The sequence below is a fragment of the Aspergillus ambiguus genome (assembly GCF_047715705.1).
Source record: "Aspergillus ambiguus strain CBS 117.58 unplaced genomic scaffold BDV59scaffold_41, whole genome shotgun sequence".
NCBI lineage: Eukaryota > Fungi > Ascomycota > Eurotiomycetes > Eurotiales > Aspergillaceae > Aspergillus > Aspergillus ambiguus.
Genome location: NW_027395554.1, coordinates 63011 through 77266, shown reverse-complemented (window position 1 = coordinate 77266; position 14256 = coordinate 63011). Strand labels below are relative to the sequence as shown.

The 14256-nt window shown below is 54.6% G+C and overlaps 4 protein-coding genes across 4 annotated transcripts; 3 read left to right on the top strand and 1 right to left on the bottom strand.

Annotated features, from left to right (window-relative positions):
* Positions 1–80: 80 nt before the first annotated feature.
* BDV59DRAFT_116736 (rhomboid family membrane protein) lies at positions 81–2351 on the top strand. Its single transcript, XM_073686709.1, has 3 exons — positions 81–951; positions 1003–2021; positions 2071–2351. The coding sequence occupies exons 1-3, from the start codon at positions 489–491 to the stop codon at positions 2140–2142; spliced, it is 1554 nt and encodes a 517-aa protein (XP_073544269.1). The 5' UTR covers positions 81–488; the 3' UTR covers positions 2143–2351.
* Positions 2352–2754: 403 nt separating this feature from the next.
* Positions 2755–5575, top strand: BDV59DRAFT_195620 (DHHC palmitoyltransferase-domain-containing protein; the record flags this gene model as incomplete). Its single annotated transcript, XM_073692603.1, has 5 exons — positions 2755–2953; positions 3031–4299; positions 4400–4404; positions 4652–4953; positions 4990–5575. 5 exons carry the CDS (start codon positions 2755–2757, stop codon positions 5573–5575), a joined length of 2361 nt encoding a protein of 786 aa, XP_073544268.1.
* A 247-nt stretch (positions 5576–5822) lies between these two features.
* Positions 5823–11841, bottom strand: BDV59DRAFT_186331 (putative TFIIIC transcription initiation factor complex subunits Tfc3). Its single transcript, XM_073691005.1, has 3 exons — positions 11488–11841; positions 9797–11296; positions 5823–9744 (listed from the first exon to the last, which is right to left on the bottom strand). Exons 1-3 carry the CDS (start codon positions 11741–11743, stop codon positions 5840–5842), a joined length of 5661 nt encoding a protein of 1886 aa, XP_073544267.1. The 5' UTR covers positions 11744–11841; the 3' UTR covers positions 5823–5839.
* A 166-nt stretch (positions 11842–12007) lies between these two features.
* On the top strand, positions 12008–13652 carry BDV59DRAFT_116603 (uncharacterized protein). The gene is made up of 6 exons (XM_073686708.1): positions 12008–12448; positions 12512–12630; positions 12688–12749; positions 12800–12825; positions 12882–13231; positions 13288–13652. The coding sequence occupies exons 1-6, from the start codon at positions 12271–12273 to the stop codon at positions 13543–13545; spliced, it is 993 nt and encodes a 330-aa protein (XP_073544266.1). The 5' UTR covers positions 12008–12270; the 3' UTR covers positions 13546–13652.
* Positions 13653–14256: the final 604 nt, after the last annotated feature.

Sequence of the window (14256 nt, the reverse complement as noted above, 5' to 3'; positions counted from 1 at the left end):
GGAAGACGGTCAATAAAATAGTGAGGATGGCTGACGACGATGAACCCGATGATCGGCAGCCAAAAATAGCTCCACCCGCAAAACGCCTGCCTAAACCCGACTTCATCATCCTCCTCTCCACCACAACCTCCATTCCTCTCACTATTTTCCGATGGAACACGTCTCCTCGGATCCATCAGTCGAGTCATTTCGTCCTGTTGTGGTGGCGTCTACCCATCGTTTGTTTACCTTGTTGATTCCCGCCGCGCTCCATCGCTGAGGCGGCTCTTCCATCGCTCAGATTCTGCGCCCCAACGTGGCCGTGCATTTAATATAAGGCTGGATTATCAGTCTCCGTCCTAGGAGATCCGATCCGATTCTGTGACATTTTCAATCGTGGCCCACGGCACTTCGTCCGTCCATCTCTCGACCTACAAGACCCGGGAGAACCCCTCCCTGTCCCCTTGCTCGTGTGCCCCCCTCCGTTCAGCATCCGTTACGCGTCCACGATGTCCTCGCACGACTACTACAACACCGCTTACAGCAATCATCCGCCGGCATACGAGCAGACTGTCCCTCCCGGTCGGCTGTCTCCGGCCCCCGGTTTCACAGGCGCCAGCACACATCCCTATGCCGCCCCTGAGAATGACCCGCACCACCTCCGCTACAGTCAACAATCGTTAGGCTCAGACAGCGGCGCCTACGTTGCCGGTGGGCGCCTACACGACGACCAGCAATACGCCGAGAATATCCCACTCAAAGAACATCCCGCATACGCGAATGGCCCTCCCCCTCCGCAATGGATGCAGCATCCGACGCAGTACCCCCCTGATCCCACACTGGAGCCCCCCATGGGCCCGAACAGTCGTCGAAAGCAGCGAAAAGGCTTCTTCAAGAAGAAGATCGCGTGGGTGACGTATACTCTGACACTGGTTCAGATCATCGTGTTTATCGTGGAACTGGTGAAGGCTGGTATGTCCGCCTGCATACAGGTTCCCAACGGCGTGGGCTAACCGACGACAGGACAACTCACGGGGTCGCCCATCCAGACGAAGCCCCAATGGAATCCGATGCTCGGTCCGTCAGCATACATCCAGATCAACATGGGCTCGCGGTACACGCCGTGCATGCGCAACGAGGACAAGGTGCAGAACTCGCAGATCGAGTTCCTCATGCCGTGTCCCAACTCGACAACGAACGCGTTGGAGTGTACGCTCTCCGAGCTGTGCGGCTTCAACGGCGTGCCGAACCCCACCGTCAACGGCTCTCTCGACAAGAAGCCCGCCCCCGACCAGTGGTGGCGCTTCATCATCCCCATGTTCCTCCACAGCGGGTTCATCCACATCGGCTTCAACCTGCTGGTGCAGATGACCATGGGTGCTGATATGGAGCGCATGGTTGGCTGGTGGCGGTACGCGCTGGTCTACTTTGCCAGTGGCATCTGGGGATTCGTCCTGGGCGGGAACTACGCTGCCCCGTTTGAGGCCTCGTGCGGCTGTTCCGGGGCGCTGTTCGGGATCCTCGCGCTGTTCATCTTGGACCTCCTTTACACGTGGAATGACCGACCCTCGCCGTTTGTCGAGCTGGTCATCATGGTCCTGGGGGTGGGCATTTCGTTCGTCCTGGGTTTACTCCCTGGATTGGATAACTTCTCCCATATTGGTGGGTTCGTCATGGGTCTTGCACTTGGCCTGACTGTGATGAGATCTCCAAACGCGCTCCGTGAGCGTATCGGGCTGGCCCGGAACCCGTATGTGGCCATGAGTGGCGGAGTAGCGTCGGCTGGAGATGGCGAGAACAAGCCCGCGGTTTCAAAATCCAGTATCACAGACTTCTTCAAGGCCCGCAAGGGCGATGATGCGACGGGGGACAGCCCCGGTCCTGTGGGCTTTTTCAAGGGTCGGAAACCGCTGTGGTGGGCGTGGTGGTTGGTTCGCATGGGGGCGCTGGTTGCCGTGTTGATCGGTTTCATTTTCCTCCTAGTGGACTTTTACAAGTACCACAAGTCGAACTGCTCGTGGTGTTACCGACTGAGCTGCTTGGTATGTTTTCCTCTGACGGCGGTTTGGACGATTGCTAACAGAATAATAGCCCGTCAAGGATTGGTGTCAACAAGGGATGGAGCCGTTTAAGATCACCAAGACCAGCACGAATGGTAATTGAATCTGGGTTCTACTCTAGTTGACGAGTGTGTTTTTGTTACGGCTTGGGTTCACATTTATACTGTATACATCTTGCGTTTACTGATGCTTCCGGCGTTCCTGGGATGATGCAGGATGGTTGATCATCGTCTGGGCAGTTGAAGATTTACGATTATAGTCTGTCTCCAATGAAGGGTTGCATACTGCGCCATCTCGTGTGCTCTATACGCGTAGAGTTGGTGCCTGAGCACAGCCACCGCTAAATATAACCAGTGGGTGCCTAAAGTAGTTAGTTCCCTCATTTAGGTAGGAGTAGTCAGCTGCTTACGTCAACCTCCGCGGTTGATCGGCCGGAGATCGTTCGTTTCCTCGTCTTCATCTTCCTCATCTTCCTCATCTTCCGACACTCCGTCTTCCGTCGTCCATTACTTGCGTTCTACAGCCTCATATTCATCCCGACTTATCTACTGACCGCGTTGTTCTATTCCTGGCCGATACCCCAGATCCTCTCGTCAATCCATCGCAGCACCCTCCGTCCTCACGACTCGACCGCCATGATACAGGCCTCGCTCTAATCCATCGTCTCCTCACGCCGTCATTTGGCTAGGCTGTTGCGCAGACGATCTCCCTCAGCATGGCAACATTGGCTGTCTCACCACCGTCCTCTCCGTCCTGGCCGAAACGCCGCCCCCGGGCCTGGGCCCTCCGATGCGAACGCTACTGCTGTGCCGCCGCCTCTTTCTTCCCCCTCGCTTTTGTGTATAGCTTGACTTCATGGGCCGTTTACGTGGAGGCCAGTATTGGGTTTAAACCCTCGCGAAGTTCCTGGATTGGTGAGCCCTACATATCGCAGGGCGCATTGCCCCGGATGTTACGTTGCATCCTTTACTGACCACTCGTGCAATGACAGGTGCGCCGTCATCGATCCTTGGTATTCTGCTCTACATATGTCTGAATATCTCATACACAGTCGCGGTGTTCACCGACCCGGGATCACCGCTCTCCTCCCGCGGGGGCGGCAGTGGACATGAATACAGCGCGCTGCCCGTCACGGAACTCCCAGAATACACCTCTTACACAGTAAACTCCACTGGTGGATCGCGATTCTGCAAGAAATGCAACATTCCCAAGCCTGACCGCGCCCACCACTGCTCGACCTGCAAGCGCTGTGTGTTGAAGATGGACCACCACTGCCCGTGGCTAGCGACTTGTGTCGGGCTCTACAACTATAAAGCCTTCCTTCTCTTCCTCATCTACACCTCCATCTTCTGCTGGGTGGACTTTGCTGTCGCCTCCGTTTGGATCTGGACCGAGGTCCTCAATGACACCCACTACATGGACACCATGCTCCCCGTGAACGTCGTCCTCCTCGCCATCCTCGGCGGCATCATCGGCTTGGTCCTTAGCGGCTTCACCGCCTGGCACATCAGCCTCGCCGTCCGCGGCATGACCACGATCGAATGCCTCGAGAAAACCCGGTACGTGTCACCACTGCGAAAGGCGCTGGACCGCCACCGCATAAACGACAACCCCACCCCCGCCGACGCCCCCAACGCCGACCCAAACACCCTCAGCCACCGCCTCCAAGACTACGGAAACCAGATTCTCGACGCGCACGCCAACGCCATCCCCGGCGTCACACGCCCCGAAGAGGGCGAGACGGAGCTCACCCCCGCACAGCAAGCCCTCTCGCGCTCGTACGCGGAGCTCGAGCGCCAGCGCGAGCACGACCGCTACGAGGACTACCTGAACGAGGAGGAGAACGAGAAGATGCCGAACGCGTTCGACCTCGGCTGGCGCGGCAATCTCACGCACCTCTTCGGCGACCGCCCGCTCCTGTGGTGCGTGCCCGTGCCCACGACCACCGGCGACGGCTGGCACTGGCAGCCGAGTCGGAAGTTCCTCGAGGCGCGCGAGCGGCTGCGCGAACGCCGCGAGCGCGAACACACCAACCAGCAACAGTATTACCGCGATCTGTACCAGCGCAATATGAACAACAGCCACGGCTGGATCGCCCCGGAGTACCATGCGCAGATGCCGACCCCCGCGCAGCCCGTGTGGACCCCCAACCAGCCCCTGGATAGCTTCCGCGACCCGGAGCGCCCGCCGACAGGCGTGTCGATGCAGACGCTGGCGCCGATGTCTCCACGGCCGCGGCCGGGCGATAGCGATTTCGAGAGTAGTGTTGATAGCCACGACCAGACGCGCCGGGAGTCTGACGAGTGGCGGAGTTGGGATTAATTGGGTTGGTATTTTGCTTCTACATGTATACATATTAGGTGGCGTAATAATACTACTTATGATTTGGAATATAACCTATTGCGAAGTGAGGTGCGTAGTATAGAGTGAATATGCGGTGCCACAATCCTCAGGCACCAACCACGTCGACGTCATCCAGCCAACTTGTCCATTCGTCCATTCATTCCAGCCACATCACAACAACCCCAACAACCACCTGCACCTCCCCGAGCCCTCCCAAAGAATCAACCCCCCAGGTGGTAAAACAAGGAGACGAAAAAGAGTAAAAAAAGAAAATGTCCCCCGGAACGCGCCGCCTCCTCAAAGAAGCCGCCGAGCTGCGCGCCTCCCCATCCCCGCACTTCTGCGCGCACCCGGTCTCCGACAACCTCTACGACTGGCACTTCACGCTGGCTGGGCCGCCGGCACCGTCGCCCTACGCCGACGGCATCTACCACGGCCGCATCGTCCTCCCGCCGACGTACCCGCTGCGGCCGCCGAGCTTCCGCTTCCTGACGCCCTCCGGCCGCTTCGAGGTCAACCGCGAGATCTGCCTCAGCATCTCGGGCCACCACGAGGAGAGCTGGCAGCCTGCGTGGGGCATCCGCACCGCGCTGCTGGCCATTCGGAGCTTTATGGATGGTGATGCGCGCGGGCAGGTCGGCGGGCTGGACGTTGGCGACGACGTGCGGCGGGATTACGCGGGGAAAAGCCGCGCGTGGCGATGCGACGCGTGCGAGAAGTCCAATGCCGAGATCCTGAAGGAGTGGGAGGGCATCTGTATCGAGGCGGGCGTTGTCAGCGGTGGGGATTTGGATGCTGGTGCCGGTCGTGGTGAAAGTGGTAGGGATGTCGTGCGAGCCGATGCTGATGCCGATGCTCGTCCCCGTGCGTCTGAGACGGGAGATGCGAGCTCTGGCGCGGAGATTCCCTCATCCCATGTGTCTCGTCCTGTGGATGACCCCGTCCCGGTGCCAATTGAGCAGCAGCAGCAGCAGCAGCAGCAACAGTCTGCGCCTGTGTCAACGCCGACCCCTGCAGTGACACCTGTCGCTCCGGCTCCGGCTCCGGTGCCTGCCCCAACTCCGACACAACAACCCGTGAGACCGCAGCAGACGTCGGATGGTCCGTGGCTGGATCGCGCGATCATCGGCGTCCTGGTTGCGTTGATGATTATGGTCCTCCGGCGGGTGGCGAGGTCTGAAGATCCCTACTGATTAGATTCGGTTTATGTGCTAGTGGGTGTGGTAGCGAGAGGTGTTTGGTGTTTGGCGTTTGGTTAGGTCAGTCTATGTCGTTATGCATTTCTAGAATGGGCTGCACGTTTGTTGGGCTTACAAGCCCCTGTCGTTCGATAGCCAGGTACCTATATATGTTCTCGGGGTCTGTCCTGCGTCGCATTGTTCCTATGCATTTTGTCCTCAGATATCATTGCATTCAGAGCAGTTATATTGATCATCAGATGGTACTATATAATTACACTATCCCAACACTAACCACCACCATTCTTGGACAGCCCACCCCGTTGTCACTCCATAACCCCCAACTTGACGCATCACTCCCACTTGTTCCAGCCATTTTAGCAGCAACTCTACCTCCCACGCGCCCATCGTAGGCTTCAGCATATTGGCCAGCCCGGAGGTGGACAGCCCAGGCCGGAAAGCAACACTGCTCACGACCGCGGTGAGAGTAATGTCCCAGAGTAACTTGACAAATTGGGTGTGGATGTCATACCACAGAGGGATCCTCTCCGGTACGGCGAGCTCTGACGGGCCAATGCTGGTACGTGGTGGACAAGGAGCCGCAGTGTTGGACGTTTTCTCGTGGATAGGGTTCCCATGAACGTACTTCCCGTCCACTGGTCGAACCTCGACGGCAAACCGCAACTTCACCTTGTCCATTTGTCGAGTAGTATATCCGCCTTCGGTGAGACCAAATTTGTTACGTGGTGGGTCGCGAGGACTCAAGTCCACCCGGCCTTCCGCCAGTAAGTTGATTATGGCCATGGTGTCGCCGTCTTCAGCTGCATAGTCGAAGTCCCATTGGCCTTGAGATTGGAAGGCGACGTCGAGAATATCGGCCTTAAATCGCACAGCTCTTCGGAGATCGCTGCTCTCGATCGGTCGTTTCTTTCCGAGAATCTGGAGGAAGTAGTCGGTGATGTCGTAATTACGGCCAGGCGCCGGTCGACCCTTATTGTTCGACGAAATGACGCGCTCGGTAATTAGAGAGTTCAAGGCAGTCTCCAGGACATCATTCGGGACGCTGGCCAGAATGTCACGGGCTTCGGCAGGACGGTACCCCTCCTCTGCTGCCACGATATTGGCACGAACCCAAGACTTTACTGCCTCGAGATGCGAGAGTTCTGCCTTGCGTGCGGTTAAAGGTGCAGGCTTTTCGGGAAGAGGAACAGCGAACGGTGTCTCGGCGTATGCAGCGCGCTTCCGGTAGATCGTGACATTCTGGCTGCTTTGGTAGATATCGTCCAGCGACGAACAAGGCTCCTCACGTAGCTCGAAGACGCTGTCAAACTGTTCGCGGGTTGCGGGAAGATCTGGAACTTTCTCAGAGTTGGGGAATTCCAACGCAGAACTCGCCCAATCGACGACTGCCTCCCAGTCGTAGTTTTCGAGGTCATCGTAGTTGATTGACGGTACTTCACCGTTTGCGTAGGCGTCTATGAAGAGCGACTGGAAGTCTCCTTGCATCTTGGCCAGCTGCAGCCGATGTTTGGAGACAATCGCCCTTCCTTTCTCCTGCACAAACATCGGGTTTAAATCCGGGAAACACCTGGGAACCAGGGTCCAATCAACGATCTTTCCTTCCCAGCCCCCAGCGAGAGTACGCACAACGACGATAGCCGTCATCAGTCTCTGCACCAAAGCCCTTGACAACACAATAACACTTCTCTGAGTGCGACGCCCGGTTTGCTGAGAGCCAATCGGGATGGTATCATCTTCCTCGGCAGCGAGAGAGGCTCGCAGCCTCTCCAGGCGTCGGTTTTGCCCAGTCACCATTTCATAACCCTCCGGGTAATCAACACTGGCCCCAGCAGCAGAATCCCCAGAGATTGCCATCCCCGATGGCCTGGGAGCTATTGGTCGCAGACTTCCTCCCGGTCCAGCGTCCGTTGTCCGCTTGGTGTGTCTTGTTGGTCTAGGTTCCAATGGCAGAGACTGACGGCGTGACCTTAATGGATCCCCTTCTTCCTCATTGAAGCGAATGTCACCAGCAATTGGGGCGCTTTCAAATGCATCCTGTACAGTCTGGTTGATGTAATGGAAATTCGGGGATTTCTTGCTCAACAACTCCTCGTTCCGCAATTCCCATCGCATGATCGTAGATGTCTCGCTAGAGAATTTCCGGTCCGGATTCAAAGGCTCGCGGCGTCGACGTTGCGCCATGTTAACGAGATCATCGAGTGAATCCGGCAACGAAGGCGTGGCGGGAGTGGCAGGCTTTCTTCCCCGGCGTTGGATCGGAGGCAGTTGTCCAGAAGCTCTGTGTTTTGTAATATGCAGGGCTGCAAGTCCTGCATTGGTTGAGAAAGTTCCGCTACTAGCATGAAATTCTTGCCGAGGACTCATGATCATGGCGTAAGGCACCATTTCAGACAAAGGCATCTCGGGCCGTCGATTTCTGCGAATGCCACTAGATGATTGCACCCTTTGAATACGCCTCTGCTTCTTCCCAGCCGCACGATCAGGCCTAGATATAGAGGTTAAGCCATGGGTCGCATCGTCTGGGCCTGGCGCTCGCTGAATGCGCATCAATCGGACCACATTGGGACCCTTGAGAAGCTCCCTCTCAGATTCCAGCTTTTCTAGTAACTTTCTTTGAATCATCTGGCCCCTTCGCTTCTCCTGGGCCATGACGATGGCCGGCTTTTGGTGTAAGTGCACTGTCAGGCGCGACTCGATCGGGATTCGGGAGGGTGTGGGAACCTGGACTTTTCTCCCAGACTTTGTCATGTCCTTGTCGTACTCAACATTCGGCGGGATGTAGAACTTGGAATCTGTTGACAGCATCTTTTTCTGCATGTCTACAATAAGGGGATCGTCCGGGCTTATGTTAGGTTTGGCGATTAAGCTTTTTGTCACCATCAGACCTCTGCTGTCTTTTCCACTGAAAGTGAACTGGCGCAGGCTTCCTGCATCTACCATATGTTTGACGGTGTTCCGTATTGTGCGAAGATCTGGCTTCTCCTTGTAATTGAGCTTCGCCCAGGCAGTCGTAAACGGGTACCATAGTTCGGTCCCCATGGGGAAGGCACCACCAGCTTGTTCGAGGATGCCAATGATAATCTTTCTGCGCTGGAAGCCAATGGAGCCTCCAATATGACCGCGTGCTCCGCGCAATTTTCCAGTGCTTTGCGCAGGAGCTGGTGAAGAGGTTGGTTCAACAGACGCTGGCGTGAAAGTTGGTTGCTCCTTATGCTTCATACCTGGAGCACTTGGGGTGGCGGGTACAGTTGCAGCGACATGTTCCGGTTCAGAGAGCCCTTGCTGTGTTGTAGGGACCGAGGCCGGCCTATCATGATTTTCTTCAGTAGGTTGCTCCTTGCTACCGTCGTGTCCTGGGACCACTGTCGAGGACTCGGCTGCAGCGTTGTCCTTAGGTTCGTGGTGTGGCTTTTTTGAGGGTGTATCCGTGCTATCTGGTGCAATGGGGGCGCCATGGGGTGGTCTCTCTGCCTTGTCCTGTGAGGTATCCAAGAAATTTGTCTCATCGGGCGATACTGCCCTCTTTCGCTTTGAGCTTCTAGCAACCCTGGCGCCCCTCTCGCGGGTCTTTAGTATAGGGGGATCAACGTCCATAGAGTCTGGCTGGACTTCATCAAGACGCCGTTGTTTCGAGGTGGGCGGGGACCTGGTAGCCGAATCTCTGTCGGGAGCATGGTCCCGGCGTCGCTTATTTCCTCTCATAGCACCCATATCAGGTGTTTCAGCCGTAGACATGGGGGTGTGCTGTCCTTCGTCCACTTCGGAGACATCGGCCCGCTCCTCGGCTTCATCAAGAAACCAAGGAAAAGCTGATAGCTTAGGTGATTTGAAGACAGCCAGTCGACTTTTCCTGGGGCGGCCTTGTTTTTTGCCCGCTGGTCTGCGACGCCCGTAGGGGGTAAGGTAAACCCCAGGGCGTGGTCGATCAATGAGGAGAACGCTATATTCTGTCCATGTCTCATCCAACCCAAGATGCTCCAACCTTTCTTTCTCGGACATCTGACGAAACCAATCTTCGGATTGCTTAGACTTTTTAAGCCGTAAGCGTGCTGGCTTTGCTACCTCAGGTGTGTTTCCTAATTCAGCTCCTTCCGGTTCACCTTGTTCACGTTTAACTTTGAGTGGCATACTGGGCTCGGACGTTTTCTGTCGGAAACGAAGTGCTGATAATTTGGGTCAACTAAAGAGTCACGATGCTGATGATATTTTGCTTACCGTAAGTACCATCCTCAAACTGGACAGGCGATGGGTCCGTAGAGGTAACAGTGTAGCCCTGCGGTTTCACCACCGCCATACACTCCATAAGAGATGCATTACCATTCTTGAATAGCTGTGACTTTGGAACGACTCGCGGTAAACCATACTCATCGAGGTCAGGCACAGCGTCCACTGGAGGGGGACGAATGTTATGCCCTTTTTGGTTTTTTGAGACGTACTCGACGGCTTCCCATGACGCCACACCGGCTTCAACCCGTTTCCGAAAATTGAGGGCCGAGTAGTGGATATAGTGATGGATAGTTTTGGTCATTGCCGCATCTCGGACTAGTGCCAGATGCCTTAGATGCAAGGGTTGAGAGAGCTGCCAGCATTCCACAATACGGGCCAAGACGTTCTCTAGAGGTCGTCGGTAAAAGCCACCAAAGCAGGTCCTAATTAGGGCCTGATTGATCATTCCGTCAGTGCCGGAGTTGTGGACCGTATCAAAGATCTGATTGTGAAGGACACGGTCTGGTGTCCAGGTTGGGACACTTCGCCCGATATCCTGAACATCCTGGTCCTGCTGTAGCACACCTTTTTCGAGAGAGTCCGCCTCCCCGGTGTCGTTCACGTCCATGTCCTCGTCTAATTCGGCGTTATCTTCTTGTCCGTTATTGGTCAGGGTGCCAAGACCAAACTCGAAGAATCGTTCATAATCTTTGTCAGAGGGTTCGCGCACAAGCATGACACACGGATGGTATTTGTTCATCGTGTCCGCATACTGCGATAAGGCGCGCACACGTTTGAGGACACCGATGCGCTCGAATTTTCGCAATGTGCGGGAGAGGATCCTCCATCGCCAGCGATCTGCAAAGCCCAGCAGGTCCTTCAAATCTCGGCGTGAGAGGATTTTATGCTCGCGAAGAATGCCAAAGAGATCGTCCATAAACTTGTGGAAATCAATCATTTGGTTTTGGCGATCAGCTGGTTCGGTCGTTGATTCGGATGCATTATCCTCATCCTTAAGAAACCTCCGAAGGGTACATAAACTCGTTCGTGATGACTTGATCTGGACGGCTCGTTTTTGAATGTACCCTTTACGTTGTAGGGTATCGGTGCGCTTGGGGACCGACCGCTTGTCTTGGCCACTGAGCCTGACGAGGTCGGTTTGCGCCACGCCCTTGGATCCGTGCGAGGCGATGATGGACAGAAGGGCAAACTCCGTAGGAAAGACCTTGGTATCATCCGGTTCATGGCCGGTGAGGGCCATCCAGGTTCTCTCGCGGGAAACGAACACTCGCAATGGCTCTGAATCCTGCGCGCGAAGTTCTGCATCCGCCAGGGTTAGATGGTTTCCCTCCTTGTCCTTCCCCACGGAGACCTCAGGATTTTTGGTCAACCATGACCACACCTTTTCCTGAAACCGCCGGTCGACGGTGTGAGTACGATTTGAAACATCTTGGGCGGGCTTAGCATAGAAAGCTTTGATGAACCCAAGTATGTCCGTTGGGGAAGCACCTGGACGATATTAGTTGAGATTTCGTACATTGCAACGAGCATAAAGAGACGACAAAGGCATTTCATTGGGTGGAAAGAAATAACCAAGCGCCATATGCAGGGGTTCGTTGATCATAAGAATACACATAATTTATGCCTCTAGTGCAAGTGGATCTCCGAACTAGATAACATGAAAAAAACGACAGACTGACCTTGGTCACCGCACAGGGCGATCTCAGCGAGCAGAAAATCAATCAGATCGCGGAGGCTCGGGGCCATTATGTCGACATGGTTGGGGGGAACCCCAAGAGAAGTGGACGAGGTATCCAACGATGGCACTTGGATGATTGGGGGGAATTTCGAGAGTTGAAGCTGAAGGCGCGGTTCGAACGACTGTCGCGGAGGAAAAACTCGGTGGGAAGTGCAAAGTGTGATCACGTGAGTTATGCATGATGAGTCACAATGCATAACTGGCGGGTAATGCGGATCGACGAGATCGGCCGGTTCGATCGGGAAGAATTACTCTCTGTCGACAAACCTTGGAACCTTTACATCGCCACTCACCATGTCCCAGCAGAGAATTGACGACCTGCCTGATGGATGCAGCACACTCCATATATTCTCCGGATAATTGTGAGAGGGTGAACATCAACAACATCTGCATCACCCCAGAGCCTGCCAGAATCCACCTCAGAATGCGTGGATGACATCACCGGCCTTACGTCAGGCACGGTCGACGCCAGGATATCAGAACCTAAAAAAGGAAAATCTCGTGGCGATGCCGTCGTTTCCGGTCTCTTTTCAATGCCCTTTTCTGCCCGTGTAACTGCAATTCCTACTTTTGCCTCTCTGTCAACTATCAATAACACCGACGCCTCCCTGCGACCCCGTCATGCGCCTCCCCGTCTGACCTGATCCGCTCTCATCGGCTTTGTCCTCTCACCCACGATCTGCTCTCCTACCTCTCCGACTACATCAGAACACGTACTCCATCGATGGAAGAGGGAACGGCTTCGGTCCAGCCGTTGGAGCCTCCTCCGCTCCCCTATTCTCTGCATACCCGAAAGAAGGCAATTGCCATATTCTGGACCCTTTTTGTCATTGATACCCTTGCTCAACCGTTGGTTCTCTACTGGGCACTGTGGTATGCTACCGACCTGTCGCATAACTTGGGTATGTCATCCAGCATATTGCCCACACCGGCTTAAACACGTCTAATGCACATCCTTTAATTAGTATTTACCGTCGTGACGGCCTCCCTCGGCGGCGTATCCGTCTTCGAGTATTTTTATCGACTCTATAATCTCTTCCGGAAAGACTCTCGCGCTCGACCGTTGAACGCACGCAAATCATGGGTACGTTTGGTCTGCTTCAGTCGTTTGGTCGTTGGGACTAATGCTGATATGTTTTAGCTGGACTTTTTCCAGATCAATTTCACCATCGTGTGGCTAATTCTCGCGGTGGAGCTCATCGTGTAAGTACCCCAACATTCAGCCTTCGGTCTCGGACTAATGCATCTTATAGTGGTACGGTACAAACAGAACCATATGGTACGCACTTCCTACCTAATCCCCCTTCCAACACAATACTTACCCATATCCAACAGTGAGACTCGTCGCAATGGTACTACCCACCGTCATGTTCTATTTCGGTGGGGTCTACCTAGCCCTTGACATCCTTCGTCTCTGCGGATTCAAAGCTCCATTCCGTATCTCCTCCACACCAAAAGGCTCAACCATGCCTACTGCCCTCTACGTCATGATCGAGGACGTCGTGGCCGTTGACGGCGGAGGGGGCCAGATGTATCGATATGCCCTCCGGACGCGATATCTCTCCAGCCCTTATTTCCGACGCATGCTCGTGCAGATGAACTTCTTTTGGGCCGGAGGGTCTATCATATTTGCGGCAGCCTTTACCGCGATCATCTTTACTGTTTCAGAGCCGGTGGCCTTTACTGTGAGTCTCTCATACGTGGTACAATCTGCCGGATATACTAACAGGCTTCTTCACAGTTAGGATGGACCTTGCCTTTTGGCTGGGCAGGCTTATGGACTCTGATTACTATCCCTTGGGTACAGAGCGACTTGCGTCGTGAGAAGAAAGCCTGGCAGGAACACCGTGGCCAGGGTGGTGTCCGCTATGTAGACGATATTACAGCACCCACCGATCCCACGCGGCTCGAAACAGTCCATGCCCGTTTACCGCACTTTCTCCCTTGGGTACGACCGTCAGCGCCAGTTGCCCCCGAGAAAGAACGTTCGGCTGTATAATTTATTTGACTATTGTAACGTGTGTATGACTTTAATAGACCCTGCAGTCCTCTTTGTTATTAATTCATGACCTGGGTAAAACACTTTGGAACGCCTCGGACAATGGCTGTTTTCGGCGCGTTTTGGGAACGAGCACTGGCCGACATGGTTGATTACTTATTACTTGGAGCAAACATGTACTATAGCGCACAGTATAGGTAGATACCCGTCTTATATGTTGATTCGCTTATTTATCGTCTGTCTTTCGGACAAGACTTGTTCGGAACGAAGTATTCTAGTCCTGGGAAAAGCGGTCAGGTGTCGTGACGCTGAGGCATTTTATCACCCCATCCTAGAAATAGTCCGCTTTTCCCCTAAATGCAGTCTGATCCATCTCGAAACCAGTATGTTTCGCTGTGCTACTTTCCTTTGCTTCCTTATGTAGAACTAAGACAAGTTCTCTAAGTAGACGTCTTCATCGGGTCACAACCGGCTTCATGAGCCATGATTCGAAAGGAAATCTGGTCTCCACCAAGGTACCTATTGTCGCTGGCGAACCTGGAGAAGCCTACGTTTTGATTGACCCCGAGGTTTGAAACGCTTTCCGTACTGGCAGCCTTGCTAGTTCTTCTATTACCGACATGAATGCCGAGAGATGTAAACTTATATTGGACACACTGCCAGCGCGAAGGATGGCGAAATTATGGCACTACTGTCATGTTACGGTCATAC

Excerpts from the sequence above, each read along its gene's own strand:
- BDV59DRAFT_116736 (XM_073686709.1), top strand. The coding sequence starts at position 489 with ATGTCCTCGCACGACTACTACAACACCGCTTACAGCAATCATCCGCCG. Across the intron at positions 952-1,002 it reads CGTGGAACTGGTGAAGGCTG|GACAACTCACGGGGTCGCCC; the intron begins GTATGTCCGCCT and ends AACCGACGACAG. Across the intron at positions 2,022-2,070 it reads GTTACCGACTGAGCTGCTTG|CCCGTCAAGGATTGGTGTCA; the intron begins GTATGTTTTCCT and ends ACAGAATAATAG.
- BDV59DRAFT_186331 (XM_073691005.1), bottom strand. The coding sequence starts at position 11,743 with ATGCATTGTGACTCATCATGCATAACTCACGTGATCACACTTTGCACT. Across the intron at positions 11,297-11,487 it reads CGCCCTGTGCGGTGACCAAG|GTGCTTCCCCAACGGACATA; the intron begins GTCAGTCTGTCG and ends AATATCGTCCAG. Across the intron at positions 9,745-9,796 it reads GTTTGAGGATGGTACTTACG|CACTTCGTTTCCGACAGAAA; the intron begins GTAAGCAAAATA and ends CCAAATTATCAG.
- BDV59DRAFT_116603 (XM_073686708.1), top strand. The coding sequence starts at position 12,271 with ATGGAAGAGGGAACGGCTTCGGTCCAGCCGTTGGAGCCTCCTCCGCTC. Across the intron at positions 12,449-12,511 it reads CGACCTGTCGCATAACTTGG|TATTTACCGTCGTGACGGCC; the intron begins GTATGTCATCCA and ends TCCTTTAATTAG. Across the intron at positions 13,232-13,287 it reads CAGAGCCGGTGGCCTTTACT|TTAGGATGGACCTTGCCTTT; the intron begins GTGAGTCTCTCA and ends GCTTCTTCACAG.